At 39.5% G+C, this 24445-nt stretch overlaps 1 protein-coding gene across 19 annotated transcripts in view; it reads right to left on the bottom strand.

The window, feature by feature from the left end:
- DMD (dystrophin) overlaps positions 1-24445 on the bottom strand; it is a 2044659-nt gene that overhangs the window by 598347 nt on the left and 1421867 nt on the right. The window contains exon 1 of one of the 19 annotated variants that reach the window (XM_045002102.1): positions 18292-18396. The exons of the other annotated variants lie outside the window; for them this stretch is intronic. Within the exon in view, the coding sequence (XP_044858037.1) occupies positions 18292-18294 (3 nt within the window). The 5' untranslated portion in view covers positions 18295-18396. Of the gene's footprint in view, positions 1-18291; positions 18397-24445 lie in introns of those variants that run through there. 19 annotated transcript variants of the gene reach the window in all.

The following is a 24445-nucleotide window of genomic DNA, read 5'->3' as shown; positions in this document are numbered from 1 at the left end:
TGATGCAATGCTCAGCATATCTGCCAGATTGTTCTGTTATACATATTGAATAAAAAAATAGCAGTTTTTAATTGATTAAAGCACTAGGAAACATGTGGAATGATCCCACCACCACCTCAGAGGAGTAGTTGAACTTAGCACAAGCATATATTTAAAATTTCTCTCTCTCTCTCTCTCTCTCTCTCTGTATATTTAACATCTGTGTGGCTTTTGAACTAAATATAAATACTTCAAGGATTTTGAGAAATTTCTACTTCAAATACCAAAATGATGGACCAGTATAAATAATTTCTACTTCATTCTGTTGTAAATACCCCTGAGGCTAAATGAGCTTATTCATTTTACAAATCAGACTTCTTTTGCTATTGTGTCTCACAAGGGTGCAATGCTAGGATTTAGTTAAATCTGAGGAAAAGGTCTGATATTTCAGGACATAAGGCAGATTGGAATAAGCTATTCAATAATGACTACCAAATATATCAAAGAATCCACAGAACCCCATAGAAGCGTCTTCTTTTTTAAGAATATCTTTACTTAAATGGATGTCCCACTAATCTCAGAATAATGCTTTGGCTAAGAAAAGGAGTGGAATAAATCACAGAAAATGGCCAGTTCCCACTCTCTCTCCCTGGACAAAAGTGACAAAATCCTGTTGTTTTATTCAGCTGAATTTAAAAGCATGTATTTATTTATATAACACTGCCTGACTCCGGGTTTGTTGTCCCTTTTCTTTTGATGTTTGATGTCCTTTTAATGTTCACATTCATGTACGAAGCTTGCTCCTCCCCCCAAACTTATTAATGGAATTAATTACCTTTAGACATTTATTGCCTGGAGAATGATGAATTTTGAAAGTAGGTAAAAGAAAAATTTTAAAACTATATTACTGACACTACACTGTTTTGTTGATTTTTCTTGATATACTATTTTCAGAAAAGTGTTTCTTGAATAACACGTGTCTACAATAAATCACTTGAGAGAGCATTATGAAGATATATTTCTGCAACTTGTCCCCCATAATTTGTGTATATATTACTTTAAGAATTGGCAGATGTTGCCAAGAGAATCAATAATATCCAATGTTAAGAGCAGCGTGTTCTTTTATGTGTTCTTTTAGTTTTTACGTGATTGGTAAGTTAAAGGGACACTAACTTGGGCTAACTTAGGGCTAGTCTACACTTACCGTCCGGGTCGACGCGGTGAGTTCGACTTCTCTGAGTTCGAACTAGCGCGTCTGATCTAGACGCGCTAGTTCGAACTCCGGAAGCGCCGCGGTCGACTCCGGTACTCCACCACTGCAAAAGGCGGTGGCGGAGTCGACCTTGGAGCCGCGGACTTCGATCCCGCGGTGTCTGGATGGGTAAGTAGTTCGAACTAGGGTACTTCGAGTTCAGCTACGCTATTCACGTGGCTGAACTTGCGTACCCTAGTTCGACCCCCGCCCTTAGTGTAGACCTGCCCTTAGACCCAAATTTTCACTTATAACATCTTCAAATTTATATAAAATGAAAAGGAATGTTCTTTGTATTTTACATCTTTTTTCCCTCTCATTGTTATTACTAGGAAGATTTTTTATTCTGATTTTTAAAAGCTACCACAAAGAAGAATTAAAATAAACAAAACCAGCAGTGATATACTTTGATTGAGCTCTGGAAAATTTCAAATAAATTCCCATTATGTCATCACAATGCTTGTACAGTAAAGTAGAAGAAAATGAAATATAAAGCATGCTGGATTATGTGGAAGGGAAGGGAAGAAAAGAATGGAAGACATGAGACACACACACTAAGGGCATGTCTACACAGGGGCGCTGGAACAATTTGTATAGTGGTGGTGCTGAAAGCCATTGATCCAAACTGTAAACTCTGTATATAATGGAAACCACTTCAAGCCAGTGGGTGTGGCAGCACCCCCAGCACCCTTAGTTCCAGAACTTATATGTCTACATGTACAGTGCTGCTGCAGCACGTCTGGTGGAGAAACTCAATGCTGATGGGCGAGAACTCTCAAATGTCAAATGGAAATAAGGTGAAAATTAAAGGCAAGGGAATATTTAATTTCAGGCTTGCAAATAGAAGTTTCAAGCTATAGAGAATAAAATAAATAACACTTATGTATAAAATCTATGTATAACTCTATAAAAAAGTGACAATGTTTCCTTATAAAATATTGTTAATGAAAACGTACATTAAATAACTCTAAAGATGTTCCTGACACCAACAAAAATGGTGGTTCTATGAACAGTCATCATTTCAACTCTCTTACAGTTCAGCCACCACCTTTCCTGATGAGAAGAGCCTGCGTGTGAGACTCTCCAGATCATCATAAGAAGCCAAAGGAAAGAAGAACTCAACCTTTATTTTCGTTATTGATTGAGAATGCTACTTATGAGTGCTGGGGGGCCCTCAATGCCCAAGGAGTGAGAAATGGCAATGAAATCCTAGATATCCATTACTCTAACCCTCTACAGCTTCATTCTGTATAGGGAGCATACATTCTGCATGCTTGCTTTTGAGTTCAGAACTGAGTTCTCACTATGTGTCTAAAATAATTGGAGAGTCCATGTGGATGAAATCAGCTACATATTTGCTCCCAAGGCCAAATCTGTCATCAGAGATGAGGGCAATTTGCTACTGAAAATATCATGAGTTTCACTTCCTAGAGAGTCTTCTTTATTATAAGCCTTCTCAGTATGTGAAATAAAAAGAAAGCTAATTATCAAAAAAGTTAACCAAGATGGGGAAGGCTTGTCACTAAACAGCATCCAGCTTTCAAGAGTAATCACAGTAAATACTTAAATGGTTCAGAAAAAGTTCTCATAGCCTGGATAACCATATTTTTATTCACATTTTGACATCGTATATGTAAGCTCTCCTATGCAAGACCAGTTTACCTTGCAAGAGTCCTCTACTCCATCCTGCTTCTTGAAGTCTTAATGCAATACTGTCTGTACTTGGAAATTAAATATGAAACTCTGTAGCAGGTGTGAGAATTCCCTACACTATCACTAAACATTCAATAAGCATGTTAATACATTCTTATTTTTACTTAGTTATGAGCTGGCTATTATTCAGTGTTCTCTATATAAAATAGAAAGGAGGCACATTTCCTGCTGCAAACAGATTACCAATTAGAGCTGAAGCTTGTAACCCCAAGGGGACTCCATACAGGCCCCACAAGGATTCCTTTGCAGGATCTGCACATTGAAGGGTTATAACAGAAAATACCTAACACACATTGAGCCACCAAGTGATGAAGGCAGAATACATTACTTAGCAGAGCAGGTAATGTATTATTTATTAAATAACATCAATATCATTAGGAGGAAGATTGACATAAATAGCCTTCACAAAATTGTGTTTTGAAGACAGATATGAGAGAGAAGAGGGTGAACTTGCTTATGCAAGAATAAAAGGATATTACAAGAACAGAGTGCAGCATGGAAGAGAGCACAGACCCAAGAGTGGGAGAAAGTTTAAAAATAATAAGGTATGTGGGGTGAAATCCTAGCTCCACTGAAGTCAATGGGGCCAGGATTTCACCCAGGGTAGTTGCATACTATCAGATTGCCCTATGTCATTTGTAATTCACCCCTATTTATTTACTTATATTTATAAAGCATTAATCCAGTGCTCTAAATGTCATTCAATAATCCATTATTAATAAAACTGAGAAGCCAAAGAGAGACATACCCCCTAACTACTGTACTTCCCCAGATAAACACAACAAAAATAAACCCAGCCTTATCACACCACTTATCATTACGAGAACAAGATGTTATTCTTGACATTTCAAACTTCCAACGATTTCCTAGAAAAACCCATTCCCTTCATGTCAGCCAAGTAGTCTTCCCCCAGATAGCCTCTCTCTCCTCTGAGAAAGGCCTAGGAACACAAATGGGTCTTGCAGCACACCCTGAAGACTGCAAAACCTAATCTCTGGTGGACAAAGAAAGGCAGTTCCAAAACCAAGGATCCCTCGCTGAGTATGCCCTGCCAGCAGCCCACTCCAATTTATACCTGGCTGCTATAGGTACAGGTAGCCACTAGGTCAAGCACCTCAAATGACATCTACTGCCCAGGTACCCCAAAGGGAGAAACACAGCTTGGACCTCATCATGTTAGAGTTCTAAAGGTCAAATACTGTCATATTGATCCGATGTTTTTCGGAGAATGATACATATAAAAATAGTTATCTCTAAAGAGAGTCAGATGGTGACAGAAAGGATGCACAAGCAAACTTGAACAGAATATCTACGTTTAATTCTATGATCTGATTATATTGATGTTTCCTTAAATACTTAATAATGAAGTTGCATATGTGATGATGTTACAACACTGAAAACATGTCATGAGCAAACAATCAAATGATCTTTTGTCATCAGAATAGCTTTCACATTTGAATCTTTTGCCAGAATCAGATCCTAAATGCCATTTAGTTTAATAAGAGGAAACATTCAACTATTTTGACACCGACAGGCACATTCATCACCGCCACTAGGTACATTGCAATATTGCATTGCTACTTTCCTTCCACAAGTAAAAAGTGAAAACTTTGAGGTACAGCACATTAAAAAGAAACGTATTCCTTAGATTCTTTTTAAGCATATGACCTATGCAATCTTCCTTACATAATACAAACTGCTTACTAAAACAGGTGCTAACAACATGAAATGGAATCTATACTGAGTTAAAGCCTGACTTCTCTGGCCTATGTTGTCAAACAAGCACTGACAGATGAAGGGGGATAGATGGAAAAACAAAACACTGTTCAGTCGGCTTTTTCCTCATTCTCTCATGTTGGGTGAGCGTTCTTTTATTTATCTACAATTAGGTTTGCTACACCACTGTTATACTATTCTCAGTCTTTGACTGCATGTTGTCAAATATATAGTGCAGTGACTGACAAAGGTTGACAGCTTTTCTACTGTCATTCAAAGCTTATCTAGGAAAAAAAAACCCAAAGGAGGTGGTTTTTTTTTGTTTTTGTTTTTTTGTTTTTTGTTTTTTTTAAAAGAATTAGAGATTTAGAGAGAACTATGTGGCCATATTTTCACTAGTGCTGAGCACCCACAAATGAGAGCTGCAGATGCTCAGCACATTTGAAAGCCAAGCCAACAGATCTCACAGGAGAGAACATTTCAGAGAACAAGTAGCAGTTGAAATATGGTGTTAAATGTGAAAACAAATGGCATTAGTGCTGTGTTAAGGTTGCAGTTTAAAAATCTGCACTGGTGATCAGCTGGCAAGAGCAAATGTGGCAAATGCCCACTTTTGCCAAAAACATGGGGTGTGGACGGAAATGCAGGGGAGCTAGTAGCAATGACAGCCTCACGGGGGGAGGAGGTAGTGCTTGGTTGGGGGCAGGAAGCGCTCGAGTGAGCAGCGATGCCAGCCTCAGCCCTGCACAGGGGGCAGACAGGGCTCAAGCAAGCAGCAACGCCATCCCCAACCCCATACAAGGGGCAGGCAGGGCTCAATTCCAACTGAGTTTTCCACAGGTTCATGGGAGGCTAAAGCCATTTGCCTGGAGGCTCCAAAGCATATAAAGCCCCTGGCTATCCATGCTCCCTGTTAGACAAAAGGGATGAGGGCCATTTAGCCTGGTAGTCGGAGCAGATGTCAAGCCTAGTGGTCAGAGCAGGCATCAGGAACCAAGGACTAGGGTCAGATCCAGAGTCGTACTCAGAAGCCAGAGCCTTGGTCAAGCCAGAGGTCCAGAACTGAAGCTGACAAGGAGGCATTCAGGCAGGGTTAGGACAGAGTCAAGGCTGGGTGCAAGAAGAAGCTGCAGGAACATGGTAATGCAGGAGCAGTCACAGTGGCAAGCATGAGCACTGAGCAGCCATGAGGAGCTGCTGCTGCTGGCTTAAGAGTCAGCCTGCTAGCCCCTCCATCGAATCAGGCAGCCTGCTGAAGGTCCAGGTGTTTTGATGAGGCTCCTGGAGACTAGCTCTGCTGCAAGCCCTGATTCCTGACACTCCCAAGGCAGGAAGGCTCCATTGCACTCACATTACCAGGGTCTCTTCCCAGTGGATCTATGCAGTAAAGATAATATAGATTGGGAATGTATTATCTTTCCTAACCAATATCTTTGTGTGCCAAGAGAGATGATGTGCTCTAATTCATTTCAAATCATCTGACCTTTAACAGGAGGCCACTGAGGTGAACCATTAGCTTTCTGCCTGCAATTCAGTTAATTTAGATAGACTTGTAAGGAAAAACATAAAAGGTTTGAGTCTGAAATGGATTCTACTAACTCTCTGGAGAAACCCTGAAAATAGGTTAAAATCACAGTTGCCAACTTTCACACGGTAAATAAGCACCCCGACTTTCACAATAAGCCAAAAATCAAGCTAATCCCATTTCAAAACAAGGCCAAAACAAGCCAAGCCCTAACAACCCCAATACTCTATGTGACTAGATCCTCCCAGTGTGCAGTCTGGGACTGAGGTGGGCTCGCTGTGCACCCCTGACTCTCCTCCCACACCTTTGTGCCTGCTTGCCCCTTGCTCCTGCTTGCCAGGAGCCAATCAAAAAAAATTAAATAAATAAAAGCAACAAGCCAAACAAGCCAATTAAGCCAAAAACAAGCCCAATTTCTGCATTTTTTTCACGGGTTTGGCATGTCTGGTTAAAATAGTATTTAAAAAAAAAAAAAAGCTGTGACAAATACTCTCAAACTGTAATATTCTAGAGAATAGAAGGAGAAAGCCATTTTTTTACAACAAGTAATGTATTGAAACTCATGGTCGGTATTGAATCCTATAATCCAACTGGCATTCTCTAGTAGCTTTGATATTTTTTCAATTACTTTCACCTCCCAATTCCCTCAAAATAGTTTAAGTATTTTAGTAATAGTTTGATTGAGAAGAGTGGGGAAGTGACACACTGATTTGCTGTTTACTTTTGTGCAATGCCAGTTGGTAGCTTGCAGTAAACTGTCTCATTACATTTTCTGACCTGAGTGCTCTTTCTGTTGGAAATACTATTGCTAACAATATTACACTGAAGGAGCTAATCTATATTGAAACTAACTGTATCTAACTGAACCACAAGACTTAAAAAAAAGTTAGAAAGATTGATTCACTCTCTCTTTTTCCGGACAAGAGTCACTTTGCATTTTCTGGTTACTAGGTTGTGAGCAAGATTCCAGTTTATCAGACTCATATTCAGAGGCAATCCATTCAGCACATCTTTACTTGTACAGAATTTACTTCTAGCGCTTTATGAAATCATTAATTTCGGCACCCACTGCCACATGACTGCTAGAGTTTTCACCCTATAATCACATATTGCAAAACATTACCCAATTTTTATTTACATATATATTTGACAACTGATGCAGGTGTTCCTATCAATGCTAGTTCAGATTTCCATTAGCCACTGTACAGTGCCTTTTCAGATGTTCATTGTGCAAGAAAGGGCTACCGGCAAGGGTATGTATATTGTTTTATTCGAAAATACCTTTAAGGAGAAATATGTTGCTAACAAGTTATCTCACTTCAAAAGCCAATACTATTCAGTTCTTCAATGATGTCTCTTGGGCATTGCCTTGGCATGACCTGTCCTGTGTTGCAACAAATACTAATTTGAAAGCTATAGTCACTATGAGTTATTGTAAGTAAATTTCCCTGTTAGTGATATCTTCAATTATGGTTGAGGACATCAAGTGAAACAAGAATCTTGAAAAGACATTTGAGAAAGGCTGACTGATGTTTATTCTTTAATGTGTAGTTGTAACAATACGTTTACGTGCAGTATATTATGCAAACATTGGATACCTGTGTGCCTTAGGTTATAGAGAGCCAGTTATGGCATGGCTCATAGTAAACAAGGTACTGTATAAGATACTAGGACTCAAGTCTGTCTGTCTATAGAGGTATTTGGCTTCTATAATACACACATCCTGTTTAAAGGGTCTTTGATTCCATGCATTCTGACAGCTGGTATAGTTATTAGATTTTTATCAAATGTAAAAAGAATTGTTGACAGCACATTTTCTTACCAACATTGGAAAATCCTTTTTTATTTGAGAAACACTACCTGACTTTTTTATACAAACTGGAAAGAGATTGACTATAATCTATTTGCAGGATAAAACTGTTATTCTGTACATTTTCATGGACAAATAAGTTTACTTTTCTTTCAAACTATATATTTTTTTTGAAAACCAGTGTAAGAAGTAAAAGTACTGATTTTTTTTTCATTTGTCTTGTAAACAGTTACAATACAATGGCTCCATAACAGACACATGAAACATCACCCATGAATTTTAAAAGATACCCTACGAATTTTTTGTTTGGGACTCACTGGTAGTTAATACTTTGGTATCTGCAGTGACTATTGGGTAGACTTAAATTATATGGAATGAGAGGAGAGACAAAACAGGTGAAATATTTGGAGTTAAAATAATGCATCACAAAAGATGAGTGCATAATATAGAAAATATTATATCAAAACTTGTATATCGGTACTGTGGTAGCACCCAAAAGCTCCAAACTAATTGGGGCCCTACTGTGCTATGAGCTACATGAATACATAGGAAGTCACCAGTTCCCTGTGCAAAGACAATGAATCCCTTGAATTGGGATTGTTTAGAATAGTGGGTTGGCCATTTTGTATAATCTCTGCATGGAATTGAATAAAATATGATCCATTAGGCTTATTTAAGTATTCACTGATGTTTTGCAGCCTTTAACTTGTCATTAGATATTACTGGATTCCCCGCAGTGCTAGCTTGTGCCATTTGAAAAAACATATGGAATAATCAAAGCACCACTAGAATCTGGGTCACAGGTGCTTATTGACTACATACAGGTTCAAAGTCTTCTGACTAAATGAATTATCAGTTACCAATGAAGGAAGACACGAGGAAGGGAAAGAGCATCTTTGGATACAGACTGGCTAACTTTAGTGAGGAGGGCTTTAAACTAGGTTTGATGGGGAAAGGAGACAAAAGCCCACAGGTAAGTAAAAATCATGAAGCCCTGTGAGAAGGATTGGGATCTGGGTGGAGCATGGGCTCTTATAGCAGGGATAAGGGAGAGAGAAGAAAGAACAGAGGGGAAATCAAATAAGTATCTTAGATGTCTGTTTACTAATGTGAGAAGATGGGGAATAAGCAGGAAGAACTAGAAATGCTAGTGAATAAACACAAGTATGACATGGTTAGCATCATAGAATTGGTGGGATAATGACTGGAACATTGGTATAGAAGGGTACAGGTCGCTCAGGAAGGACAGGCAGGGGAAAAAAGGGAGGAGGTGACAAGAAGGCTGATGTTAGTATGGTGGGTCCTGCACTTTGCTTGGTGGGGAGCTAAAATGTCACCCCTTGCCCCTGCTCTTGGGGCACCAAGGGCCCCGCTAGTGGCCTGGAAAGATGGTAAAGGAGGGAAGTGGTGGAGGGGTCTGGGTTTGCTCCTTACTCTGAACCCCAGCCCCTCTCAACCCCTGCAGGTTCTTACCCTCTTCCCCCTTGGGTGGGGTACCTTCAGTCCTTAGATGCTGGAGTAGGGAGTCTCCCTCCCCTGCTGGGGCAGGGTCTCCCTTACTTCAGTTTTCAAGTCTCACAACACACCTCCAAGTTCCAGTCCTCTCTCCTTTCCCCTTTTTCCTGTCTGCCCGAAGCGGACGGCGGGGCGGGGGGGAATAATTAGGTTCCTGACAGGGCCTTAATTGACTGCAAGTGCTCCAATTAACTTGTAGCCGCCCTCCCTAGTCTACAGGGAACCATGCCTTAATTAGCCTTGGGCTTATATATTTCCCCTCTAACACTGCTCCCTTGGACAGAGGTTCAGATGGAAATAGGAGACAGACTTGTTGAAAGTCTCTGGATAAGGATAAAAGTGGTAAAAACAAGGGTAATGTCTTGGTAGGGGTCTACTACAGACCACCTAACCACGAAGAAGAGGTAGGATGAGGCTTTTTTTAAACAACTAGCAAAATCATCCAAAGCACAGGATAGGAAACTTCAAATACCCATTCATCTTTTGGGAAAATAACACAGAAGGGCACAGGTTATCCAACAAGTTCTTAGAATGTATTGGAGACAATTTTTTTTATTTCAGAAGGTGGAGAAAGCTACTAGAGGAGATGCAGTTCTAGATTTCATTTTGACAAATAGGGAGGAACTGTTTGAGAATTTGAAAGTGGAAGGCAGGTGAGGTGAATGATTATGAAATGAGAGAGTTCATAATTCTAAGGAATGCTAAGAGGGAAAACAGCACAATAAAGATAATGGATTTCAAGAAGGCAGACTTTAGCAAACTCAGGGAGTTGATAGGTAAGATCCAACGGGAAGCAAATCTAAGGGGAAAAACAGTTCAAGAGAGTTGGCAATTTTTCCAGGAGACTTTATTAAGGGCACAAGAGCAAACTATCCCACCATGTAGGAAAGATAGAAAGTATAGCAAGAGACCACATGGCTTAACCTGGCTTTTTGAGTTTCAATGATATGAAACTCAAAAAGAGTCCTACAAAACGTGGAAACTAGGTCAGATTACAAAGGATGAATATAAACAAACAACACAAGCACACAGGGATAAAATTAGAAAGGCCAAGGCACAAAGTGAGATTAAACTAGCTAGAGACAAAGGGTAAAAAGAAAACATTCTACAAATACATTCAAAGCAAGAGGAAGACCAAGGTGTCCGAAATAGATTGCGGTCCGTTAAGCTTGGTATTGAGTGAGGAAAAACAGGCAGGACCAGAATAACAGTGAAAAGCCAAGTGGCTGCGTTTATTTGGGGGATAATTACAACTTGGGCCGCGGGAGCAGGCAACTTTGGCTGGGATGGTATCAAAATTACAAACACACTCCAAAACACAGTAATAATACACTTTGTACTGCTCACCACACCACACCAAATAGGCAGACACACCAATCTTACAAGATAGGAATCGGGTTCGTCAGGGCGGTACCCGGTGCAACACAGAACAGAGACCCACGGGCCACTGCCTCAGCCACCCTTGCTTTCACACTAAGGGTAACCCAGAGTGTGGTGCGGCTGCAGCTGGGCAGATTCCACTCACTCAGACCGCGGGGACGGGAACCCCTTGGTCTGCTAATCTCCAGGTGGAGACAGCTCCCAGATTCATTCACTCTGGACAAAGACAGAGCAGTGATTCACACACATAAAACAGTTTGCAATTAACAATTTACTAACAACTAGAACAATTATACAAGCTAGCTAAGCAAATGTGTAATTCTGAGCTCATTAATACAATCCTGATATCCTGAGTAGATACTTAGTACTGAGTTAGGGAGGGGAAAAACAAGAGGCTAGATAAGCTAACTGTCAGACATCAAAAAGCAAATACCGCACTCCAGGCGCAGCTGACCAGCAGAACAGACACCAGAAGCAGGACGAGCTGACAGGGATCGGGTCCAAACAACAACGAATCCAAACGATACGACACGAGCGCGCTTTACCGGGAGGAGACCCTGGCCGAAAGGGTGATCAGGTCCTTCAGCTAACACGCGGATGCTCCACACAAATTTTGGGGGGAAACCTAGTTTTATTGAGAGGTCTCACTCCCTCGTATTGGTATCTGATTGGCTCCCTGGTCCCTCCTCCCTCCAGGCTCCGAAAAGTGGCCACCCCATGTCAGCAGGATTTGCACACGGCACACTGGAGTTGACAAGTAAACAAACTTGACCCTTAGATGACTGGGTCCAAAAAGAGCGGGAAAGTGAGTCGCTGGGCAGGATTAACCTGACCTCCAGATGACCAGCCCAAAAAACAGGTTGCCGGGCAGAATCAGGCCTTCACACACAGAACTAGCCTGACCTTTAGATGGCCCAGCAGGAGAGAGAAAAGAAAAAAAAAGAGAACAGGAGAACATACACAGCCAGTGTTGCTGGGCAGGATTGAGTCTCTGCCCTCTCCTATACAACAAGAACCTGGTCCAAGATGGAGGCAGTCCTGTCCTTTTAACAGGACAAGATGGCCGTGGACCGACAATTGACCATTCAAAGCCATAACTTCATATCGGATTGCGACACAAGGAAGGGTAGGCTCATTCCTCAATGAAGGGGGAAATGGCAGAAGTGCTAAACAATTTTTTTGTTTCAGTTTTCACTAAAAAGTTTAGTAGTGATTAGACATTTAACATAGAGAACACCAGTGAAAATGAGGTAGGATCTGAGGTTAAAATAGGGAAAGAAGTTAAAAATTACTTAAGTTAGATGTCTTCAAATCACCAAGGTCTAATTAAACACATCCTAGAATACTCAAGGAGATGACTAAGGTGATATCTGAGCCATTAGCGATTATCTTTGTAGAGTCACGGAAGACGTGAAAGATTCCAAAGGACCGGAAAAGGGCAAATATAGTGCTTATCTATGAAAAGGGGAATTAGGACATCATGGACAATTACAGACCACTCAGCTTAATTTCAGTACCCAGAAAGATAATCGAGCAAATAATTAACCAATCCATTTGCAAACACCTAGAAGATAATAAGGTGATAAGTAACAGTCAGCATTGATTTATCAAGAACAAGTCACATGAAACCAACCTCATAGATTTCTTTGATAAGGTAATAAGCCTTGTGGAGGTGGGAAAGTGGTAGATATGGTATATCTTGACTTTAGTAAGACTTTTGATACTGTCTCGTGTGACCTTCTCATAAACAAACTTGGGAATACCACCTAGACCAGGGGTCGGCAACCTCTGGCATGCAGCTCGCCAGGGTAAGCACCCTGGTGGGCCGGGACAGTTTGTTTACCTGTCGCATCGGCAGGTTCGGCCAATCGCAGCTCCCACTGGCTGCGGTTCGCATTCCCAGGCCAATGGGGGTGGCAGGAAGTGGTGCGGGCAAGGGATGTGCTGGCCGCGGCTTCCTGCCACCTATATTGGCCTGGGACGGCAAACCTCGGCCAGTGGGAGCCGCGATCGGCTGAACTTGCCAACACAGCAGGTAAACAAACTGGCCTGGCCCACAAGGGTGCTTACCCAGGTGAGCTGCATGCCAGAGGTTGCCGACCCCTGACCTAAATGGGGCTACTATAAGGTGGGTGCATAACTGGTTGGAAAATCGTGTCCAGAGAGTAGTTATCAGTGGTTCACAGTCAAGCTGGAAGAGCAAATAAATTGAGGTTCTTCAGGGATTGGTCCTTGTTTGGTTCAGTTTGATATCTTCATCAATGATTTGGATAATGGCATAGAGAGTTCACTTATAAAGTTTGTGGAGGATACCAAGCTGGGAGGGGTTGCAAATGCTTTGAAAGATAGGATTAAAATTCAAAATGATCTGGACAAACTGGAGAAAGGGTCTGAAGTAAATAGGATAACATTCAATAAGGACAAATGCAAAGTACTCCACTTAAGAAGGCACAATCAATTGCACACACACAAATTGGGAAATGGCTGCCTAGGAAGGAATACTTTGGAAAGGATGTGGTTGTCATACTGTATCACAAGCTAAATATGAGTCTACAGTGTAACATTGTTGCAAAAAAGCAAACATCATTGTGGAAGGTATTAGCAGGAATGTTGTAAGCAAGACATGAAAAATAATTCTTCTGCTCTACTCCACACTGATACAGCCTCAACTAGAGTACTGTGTTCAGTTCTTGGCGCCACATTTCAGGAAAGATGTGGACAAACTGGAGAAAGTCGAGAGAAGAGCAACAAAAATGATCAAAGGTCTAGAAAACATGATTTATGAGGAACGATTGAAAAAATTGGGTTTGTTAAGTCTGGGGAAGAGAGGACTAACGGGGCATGATAACAGTTTTCAAGTACATAAAAGATTGTTACAAGGAGGAGGGAGAAAAATTATTCTCGTTAACTTCTGTGGATAGGATAAGAAGCAATGGGCTTAAATTGCAGCAAGAGAGGTTTAGGTTGGACATGAGGGAAAACTTCCTAAATGTTAGGGGAGTTAAACACTGGAATAAATTGCCCAGGGAGGTTGTGGAATCTCTGTCACTGGAGGTTTTTAAGAGCAGGTTAGACTGTCACCTGTCAGGAGATGGTCTAGATAATACCTAGTCCTGCCTTCAGCGCAGGGCCTGGACAGGAAGATTACTTGAGGTCCCTTCCAGTCCAATGATTCTATGACTAAGTCAAAGCTGGAGCTGTGTTGAATTATTTCCCAAGGACTGTGGCATTAATTACAGAGCATGCTAAACTTTAAAGAGAATAATTGATTAACTTCACTATTTATCTGCCACTGAGAAGAATATTTTCCTTTTTTCAGTTCACTTCATCCAAGAAAGAGAGCTAGTTTTTGAAGTTACTGTATTCAAATAATTTTTACATATACATATACAGAGAGAGCGAGCGCGAGAGCGCTGGGCCCTGTGAAACTAAAGTAGAGCATCTTTGAGGAAAAGGTCATGATTTTATTACAATATTTCATAGACTCATAGACTTTAAGGTCAGAAGGGACCATTATGATCTTCTAGTCTGACCTCTTGGACAATGCAGGCCACAGAATCTCACCCACCCACTCATGTAACAACCCTCTGATCTATGTCTGAGCTACTGAAGTACTCAACTTGTGGTTTAAAGATTTCAAGGTGCAGAGAATCCTCCAGCAAGTGACTCATGCCCCATGCTGCAGAGGAAGGTGAACCCCCCTCCCCCAGGGCCTCTGCCAATCTGCCCTGGAGGAAAATTCCTTCCTGACCCCAAATATGGTGATCGGTTAAACCCTGAGCATGTGGGCAAGACTCACCAGCCAGGACCCAGGAAAGAATTCTCTGTAGTAATTCAGATCCCACCCCATCTAACATCCCATCACAGGTCATTGGGCATATTTACCGCTAATAGTCAAAGTTCAATTAATTGCCAAAATTAGGCCATCCCATCATACCATCCCTTCCATAAACTTATCAAGCTTAGTTTTGAAGCCAGACATGTCTTTTGCCTCCACTGCTCCCTTTGGAAGGCTGTTCCAGAACTTCACTCTTCTGATGGTTAGAAACCTTCATCTAATTTCAAGACTAAACTTCCTGATGGCCAGTTTATATCCATTTGTTCTTGTGTCCACATTGGTACTGAGCTTAAATAATTCCTCTCCCTCCCTGGTATTTATCCCTCGAATACATTTCATTTACCTTATTTTAAGTTTACACTTTAAAAAAAAAGACAAAACTTTTGTGTAAGTAACCTGCTGCCAAGACCCACAATGAAATTTATACAGATCATTGTGATAGAGGGCACAATGCTCTGTTATTAATATAGTAACATAATTCACTTTTCCTTTGATAAGGTGTTTAGAAGTCCAAAACATTTGGTGCTGGGCCACCTAGACTCTAGCCCTGGTGTACCAATAAATATCACAGCGTAGCACTGGCTAAAAGAATAAAATGGTCTGGAGGCTCTAACTGTGGGTGATCTCACATATCACATAATGCAACAATGTCTAAGCATTAGGTAAACTGAAGTTAACATTTCAGATCTATATACATACATTTATACAATGAAAATTAAGGCTTAATCTTATATTTGATGGCTTAATTGTGTGGAAGGCAGGTTGAGGTTAAGTCAAATAATTAACATTATCTGAATATATGTTATTGGCTTTTAAAATAGTGTTAATAATTTTAATATGTATCTATGTTCATCCTGAATAGAGTAAGAAAAGTTTCTAGTTATGCAACGTTATAAAAAGTAGATAATATGAAGATTCATTAGTATGCAAAACTGCTAGCTCTTCAGCGTCCTAAATGAGCAATTTCAATTTCCTTCATCTAAAATAAATGCATCATTTTACTAAGATTGTTTTAAGTTGTGAAGATATTAAATGTTTTATAGGGAGCAAATTTGTTAAATTCAATGGGGGAAAAAAATCACAGACCTAGGAAAATAAAACACAGAGAATTGTTGTGTTGCTTTTTAAAATTGCAATCAGCCTCCCCACTCTTGGTATGGTTGGAGACTATGACTTGAGGTCCAGGGACCAAATTGGGTGGTTTTGAGCTTTATGATTATTAACTATTGGCTGCAAGGTAAGATTGCAGTAAAAGTGACTATATAGCAATAGAAGTTGACCTTTAATCCAATTACCATTGTGTAAGGTTTACTGTCTGCATCATCCAGAGTGACATCAGCAAATTACTATCATATTTTATTTTTAAAATACTTTAAACAGAATTTGACTATCACATCCACTTAATCTAGACAATGCCACCTGATGAGAAGGCCAAAACCACACCACTCTATCATAGCTCAGAAGGCTGTCTATTTTTTTTTCATATCCTCTCCATGTTCTGGATCACTGATATTCAAAAACTATAATTAAAAGGACATCAGCTGCTGGCAAGATTATATTATAAACTCATCTAGTAATTATTTTATCCACTTAAAGGTCCATTTCAATTCATTCTGCATCGTTTCCGCCCCTAAAATTTGATCTCTGAATTATGTATTCACTAAATAACATTTCACTGGGCATCAGAAACTAATAATGTCTCATAATGGAAGAATACTTGATTGAAAATAAACATTCACTTAAGATGATCATCAGTAATGTTGAAGAAATAGCTGCTTGTTTTCTTGATTATTAAAAGATTTTCTAGATTCCTGGAGGCAGCTCTTCCGAGGAAAAAATTTTTAAAAAATAACTACCCAACATGTTTTTAGCTTTTTTGCCAAAAAGTACAATTACATCAAACTATTGAACATGATGATACTCTAATAGGAAAACAAAATCTTATTAAAATCTCTCTAGATAGTTCAAAACTATTGACCTTATCTAGATAAAAATAACTCCTGGGTGTTAAAGATTGAACACCAAAGTAAAAAGTAGGGCAGTAGCTGCCAGGGTAGCAAGATGGGAGATGATTCTCATTTTTCATCAATCTTTTAGTGAGCATTTTTTTCCATTAAAGTACGCAGTAAGGTCAAGGAAGGAAGAATTAATATTGTGAATACCACACCACAGTGTGAAAGCAGTTTTAATACAGTAGAAATACTTGCTCTTATGGTTCTAAAATACTTTGAAGGCATCACGAGAAAGACACTATAGAAGTGCAAAGTATTATTGTTATTTAAAAAACCCTGAGGATATTCCATTTACTTGAGTTTTGAACTTGGAAAAAAAGTAGAAAATTGCATGAGATAAATATTGCAGAATGCTTAGCAGAGAAGGGCCAATACAGTGTGGAAAAGGTAACTTTCAATTAGATGTACTTATTTGGCAGAAGGAAATCTGTTTTCTAGCAACGCCACCTGAAGATTTTAGATCCTCTATGCTTTGGATGCATCCGATGAAGTGAGTATTCACCCATGAAAGCTCATGCTCCAAAACGTCTGTTAGTCTATAAGGTGCCACAGGACTCTTTGTTGCTTTTACAGATCCAGACTAACATGGCTACCCCTCTGATACTATGCTTTGGATGTTTTCACACTGGAAATTATAATGGAAAGGTTTTGATTTCATCTCCCCAAAACACCATTTTTAAACAGGTTAATTTTCACAGTAATGTGATTTGTTTCATGCCTGTTCAGAATACTCTGATATAATATTCAGGCAATTTTAATACATACCTTACACCAATCAGTTCCAGATGATCTGGAGCTTGATCTTCACACCAGTACTAGTGCAAGAGTGCACACTGATTCAATGGCTTTTGCTACCTTTCTGCACAACATCAAGTGTGTGACAGTAATGAATTCTTGCCTCAGCACTGTTCTGTCAGGCTATCAACTGGATATTAAGACTTGCTGCTCCACAGACTGGAATTAGGTCTAGTCAAGAAATGTTTACAGACAAACACATGTCTTGCCTGTGGAGAAATCAAAGAAGCTCAGCCCATCCACCAAGGTCTCCAAGGAGCTGCCCACACCACAGGGTTGAAATCTCATGGCAGAAGAGCAAGGTCCAGAACATTGGTGCTGGGCCATCATACATCCCCAGTGCAGATGACGCCAAGTACTATGGAGCGTGTTGATGAGTTCATCTGTTTAGGCTTCAAGTGGTCACAGAAAACCAGACATTCTTTGATTAATAGGTCTCACTGACTCCTGTATGAAGTTCATGTCTCACTTATGGATGCAAAAACATTTTTGCTCTGAGACAAAGTTCAGGATCTTTCAAACCTGTATAATATCTGTATTGCTATATGGATCAGAAACCTGGACCCTCTTTACAGGCAGATTTAAGAGCTGCTAGAGGCATTCCATATGCACTGTCAGCACCGCATCCTGAACACAAAGTGGTTTGACTTTGTGTGAACTGTCATAATCTCTTCCTTCAATCAACACTATATTCAAAAGCAGTGCTGCATGTTCTTTGGGCATGTCACCAGAATGGACAAAAACATCCAAGCATACCATGTGTTAAAACTCTTGATCAATGTGCAAAGGAGTGCATGCCTCAATCCTATTTGGTGCTGCCACTCCAGAGATTCATGGAATTGCAGGAGTGAGCCAGATCTGGGAACTTCACTACACAATGCCTACTGTGACATCATCAACTGTGGTCATTCTGGCTGGTGCAATGGTCCCCAGTTGATGACATGCTTGTTGAGGACACCAATCAGTTCCAAGCATTTTAATATTTTTGTCCATGTTGTGACAAAGTTCCTCCTCTACCTTGGTGGGTCCTGCGCTTATTGGCAGATTTGCTCACCTCAGTGATCTTCCCCTCTGGTGGAACCCACAGTCTGGGTCAACTTCTCCTGTGTCTGATCAGGAGTTGGGAGGTTTGGGGGGAACCCGGGCCCGCCCTCTACTCCAGGTTCCAGCCTGGGGCCCTGTGGATTGCAGCTGTCTATAGTGCCTCCTGTAACAGCTGCATGACAGCTACAACTCCCTGGGCTACTTCCCCATGGCCTCCTCTAAACACCTTCTTTATCCTCACCACAGGACCTTTCTCCTGGTGTCTGATAACTCCTGTACTCCTTAGTCCTCCAGCAGCACACCCTCTCACTCTCAGCTCCTTGTGCCTCTTGCTCCCAGCTCCTCACAGACCCACCACAAACTGAAGTGAGCTCCTTTTTAAACCCAGGTACCCTGACTAGCCTGCCTTGATTGGCTGCAGGTGTTCTAATCAGCCTGTCTGTCTTAATTGGTTCTAGCAGGTTCCTGATTGCTCTAGTGCAGCCCCTGCTCTAGTCACTCAGGGAACAGAAAACTACTTATCCAGTGACCAGTATATTTGCCCTCTACCAGACTCCTGTACCCCACTGGCCTAGCTCTGTCACAATATCTACTATAAAGATCCTTTATGTGCTCTTACTAGACTTAGTGAATTAATGGCAGGTAACTGAAAATATTAAAAATGAAGACTGCTAAACTCAAATAGTTGTATAGTACATTACCTATGTCATGACACTTATGTAAGTGACCCTATGAAAAGGACAGCAGATGACCCTACAATTTTCAGTTAAACTCAAGAGAATCTGAAAAGCCTATTGTTTTCCAGCACTAAGTATATCAAGCTAAACATAAATTTATTTGGGCCAGTGCAGACTCATAAAAGATTAGAGTTAGGATTACAACCTATTGTGATGAAAAGAGAAACAGCGAGTCAATGTGATTTAAAAAAAACGGCTAATTGTGAAGCCATCAAAAACATTTGTGTCAGGATGCTCTATTGTTTTAACTCTTCACCAGTACCATATGAAAGATATGAATTCCTATTTGTGCATCTGAGTAGAGAGAGCACGTTGTTTTCCATGGAGGTGCCTCAACTTTGGAGCTCGATTAGCCTATTGTTTCAAAAGACTCTATTTTTGTTTGCCTTCAGAGTATATTGCAAGACACACTTATTCTGGGTCCTGCCTGAAAAGATGACTTATATGAGGATATGTCTTGAGGGAGAATGAGTTTCTTTTTCAGGGAGGTTTATTTTTCTTCTCTTCAGCTGACTTTGTACTGATTTAGTGATGTTCATTTATGGCTACCATGGCACTGAAAATGTCTCATTTGCCGGATCAAACTCATTGATATTCTAAAATCTTTCACTTAAATAGAAAAATATATATTTAACGCCATATTAAATCTTGAAGAGTGTGATGAAACTGCCTGTTTGCATTTTTTAAGATGAGCACAAATCCTGTCCATGTTACTACAACCTTTAGTAATGTTTACATTTTGAATGAGGTATTTTCATTACTTCTGCCATTCAATTGTTTGTTTCTTACCACTTCCTTAAACTTCAGGCATGTTTAATCAGATAAATTCATATTTGGTAATCACTAAACACTAATCCCTCATTTGTGGTGTTGACCAGGAACTTTCACATTTAATACAGGTAGAATCAGAAATAACCACCTAGTGAATTGAATTCTGCAAACACTGAAGATTAAAGAATAAGTTGAGCTAGCAAACTTTTATAGAGAACGACATTAGCAGATGTCCTGCCAATCTTCTAGAAATTTTTAGATTCTAGCAAAGAAATCTCTCCCCACAAGAATTTACAAGGACCATCCACTCCTATCTCTTCAGCGTCCCATCTCAGGTGATTCCACCCACTAGCAACACACCTCTTTCAAATGACCAATGAGTCCACTTATTCCCCTTTTTGTTGAGGTTTCCATACAGTTTTCATATTATTTCTCTAATAGACATAGCAAGAATTGTGATGTTCATCACTTCATTCTTAACTTTTAAAAATATAATTTTTTCCATGGTTGAATTTAGAAATTAGTGTTTCTAGTGTTCAAATATGTTATGTTCATGTAAATACTTCCAAGTTGATATAGACACTAAGAAAGAAAGAAGGAAAGAAATAAAACCAAAGGGGGAGTTGGAGGGAGAGATTCCCAGCCAAGACAACCAAATACCTTTCCTTCTTCTGCCTCTCACAACTATTCTGCCCCAAAATAGGAACAAAAACAGAACAAAAGTCAGCAAACAGCAAAACAACCTACCTCACACTCCTCCCCAAAGGTATTTTCTCCCAAACCCCAGTGTATATGGTATTAATTATGTGGAAAGCGGCAATAAAAAACACTTAATACATTAAAAAATAAATAAATATTATTGGGATTATAAGAAAAAAAAGAGAAAACACAGCAAAGGAGAGATGGAGTTGATTAGTCTTCTGAAATTTTGTTCTCAAGCTTCCAAAACAAATATTATTTTTTGAGGTAATTAAACATCACTGCTTAATTTAACTAATTTAGGAACCATAATTTTTCCCAGCAGGTGAAGTTCACATAGCTCAACAGAAGAGTCAGCAGGAAAGTATTTACAGACCATAAATGCTAATGCTTTAACAACTAGCTTCAGATATTTTGCTGGAGCTCCACAAATTGTTAATAGCACAGCTGTTAATGTAGTGTATGGGTCTATAGGTGTATGCTTGTAATAGTGCATTATTGGGAAATACCAAGTGTATCAAATACATAATATATCTATAGCTGGAGTTGAATATACTAGGTGTAAAAGGTTATTAGAGGGCTTGCACATGTGCTGAAATCCAGTATGTTTTATTGGGAAGTCTAAATTGAAATGATATGGGGACTTTCAACATACTCATATTGCTAATGCCCTTATTCACTAAAGCACTTTAGCACACACTTAATTTTATGAATGTAGTAGTCCCATTGACTTTAATGGGATCTAAGCATGTGCTTAAAGTTAACCACACCTTAAGTGAGTACTGCCAATTTCAAGCATTCAAAAATCACGCCCATAAAAATCATGCTATTTAAAAAATAATACATTTATTTGCTTTCTGGTCTGAATTGGAACTGTATGCAGTAAAACTAATGGTGTAAATTTGAAGTAGAGTTCGGCTGTGCTTAAAATGTAAGCCTATAATTAGCCTTTAGAAACCTCAGCTTCAGTCTAAACAAAGTCAAACACCTATATGGGATTTCCAAAATTGGAGCTAAAGCGTATACATGGTCTGCAGAGAAATAAACTGTTGCATTTAGCAATTCTACCCGGTAAATTTGAACATGCAACAAAAAACTGTTCATTTACCAAAGATTCAGGAACAGATATTATAGCTGTGAGGATTTATGTAATAAATATTTAGGCAAATTAGGTGGCTTTAAGGACTTTGGGAAGTTTTGGATGCAGCTATCAGTGCTGCTAACTTTATGCACTCCTGATCTATAGAATAAACAACTTTTATAGTGGATTTTTAAAATTTATATAACAAAGCCTTCTGATATTGATTAAATATAGCATCAACACATTACCTGTAAAACAATAAGGACAAATTGAAATATGTAATAATGTGCTATGACCTAAGTAGTACTTTTTGGCTGACCATCATAATTGAGTAACACACTGATGAGAGAAAATTATCATTAGTTTCCGGGAAAAGGAGTACTTCACAAAATGTATGCAGCACTGTTCACACAATCCCATTTAGCACTGACAATAAAGGCAACAATTTAAGGACAACATAAACCAGATGCAAAACTAAGGAGACAGAAAGTTAAAACAGGTATTTTCCCATCATCTTTTATGATGGGAACCATGTGTATTTTATATCATCACTATATCTCAGTATATTATACTATTTCTATAGGATTTTTCTATGCAGCATGTTGTTGATCTTAGTTTAGGAATCCACAACACTTTCAACTGGTTAAATATCAATATTATCCATTTGGCAGAATTCTTTGCAATGTTCAATTGTTTCAGCAAAGTCAAGAAATTCTGATGCATTCCTTTCCTCTTCCATGTATCTAGACAAATATTTACGGATAGTAGTCTGTATTTTGCCACTATCCAAAATGAACAGTGGGTTCCCCTCTCAACCATGATACATATCTAACAATGAACTGTGTAAGATTTCACAGTAAGCTGTGAACAGCTAATTGTGTATATGCACATAGCTTCTTTAGTCTTTATTACATCTAGTGTTCAGCCTGCAGTAATCAAAATATTGTAGTTGGTATTCAGTGACTGTAATCATACCTATTACAACAGAGAACAGAGGAAAAAGGGGATTTGGGGAATTTTCACTGAGCATTTGCAGTTATATAAATTATTGTTCTTCTATTTCTAAGGAAAACCCTGCAGGGTAAAGGGTGTCATTTTTATTTACAGATTACAGTAAGAGAAATCTTTCTACAGGGAAAAGAATTCTATGTAACATTCAGATCAGGAAACCACTTTAATAATAACTGATCTTTAATCTGTTTTTTTTTCATATCTTCTATTCCAAATGCTTTAAATTATAGTTAACAAATACACATTTAAATGCAGATGCATGTAGACAGTTTTAAGATTTTAAAAAGATACCAGCTTTGTCTGTTTGTGGGAAAAAGTTTACTAAAGTGAGTGAAGCTTATCTATTACTATAGATGGATTTTAATGCCTAGTGAAATCCTTATTCATTTATTTAATGGGAAATAAGTTAATTATTAAAACTAAATACTTAACATGTATTTGGAAACCTCTGTTTAAATCAGTGGTGTTAACTTATGGTCTGGGGGCCAGTTGTGTTACGAAGTCATGCTGCCTTCTACAATAACAAAAATTTGTACACAACACAGCATACATTAGCCATAAAAACTTGATGGCCTCATTTTACTGACCTGTCAAAGGCTATATTCATTATTCCTCAAATGTTAAGGGTAAAGTGTTTTCAAATTGATTTACACTGATTTTCAGTATGTAAGATTTATGGCTATGCCAAGATATATTTATTATGTATCATTTTATTTGTGATGAGAATTATCTTGACCATACATAGATTAAATTAAATATAAATATTTATTTTATGCTCACTACCTTGGTATTTGAGTGATTTATCATGGGAAGAATATTTATCAGAAATAAATAGATAGTCATTATTCCCCGGGCCAAAGAAGGTGTAACGTCTGGAATCTACCACCATTCCTAGTGCAAGTGGGTCAAGCAGGCGGTTGTGGTGGAGGTGGGGTATCATGGCCTCTGCAATTAGAGTCAGCTAGGTTGCAGTTCCTGTTGCTGTAACAAGTATGCCGGATAGAGGTCTTGAGGTCGGGGATGGAATGACTACTTCTGCTTTCTGTGCCTTGGGGCTGGGATGTAGATTTTAAGGAACCTGAGGATGGCTCGAGAGTCTTTGAAAGAATGAGGGTCTCATCTGTTTTCTCACTGAAGAGCTTGTGCGTGTCAAAAAAGGGTAAGTCCTCTTTGGTGGTTTGGACCTCCTTGGGGAACCCGGATGACTGCAGCCAGCAATTCCTGCAGATCATGGTTGCCAAAGACCAAGAGGCAATGTTGTCCACATCCATAACAACCTGGAGGCCCACCTTGGCCAGCAGTCTCCCCTTATCCAACAGCACTTGGAGCTGCTGTTGTTTGTCTCGTGGTAGCTGTTTTTTTAACTCTGTTACTTTAATTTAATTGTGAAAATCATATTTCACCAGCAGAGCGAATGTTGCATGTCCTGAACTTCCTCCAATGGGATCCCCAGATCCATCGCCACCAGCTAGAGTGGTTCTTGGTACTGGAAGTAGTCGTCTAGTGGGGAGACTGAGGCAGGAATGAGCACCTTGTCTGGGGATGAAGAGGCAGCAGTTGGGACTGG

The sequence above is a fragment of the Mauremys mutica genome, chromosome 1 (assembly GCF_020497125.1).
Source record: "Mauremys mutica isolate MM-2020 ecotype Southern chromosome 1, ASM2049712v1, whole genome shotgun sequence".
Classification (NCBI taxonomy): domain Eukaryota; kingdom Metazoa; phylum Chordata; order Testudines; family Geoemydidae; genus Mauremys; species Mauremys mutica.
The sequence above is the reverse complement of the archived record's forward strand: the minus strand, read 5'-3'. Positions and strand labels throughout refer to the sequence as shown.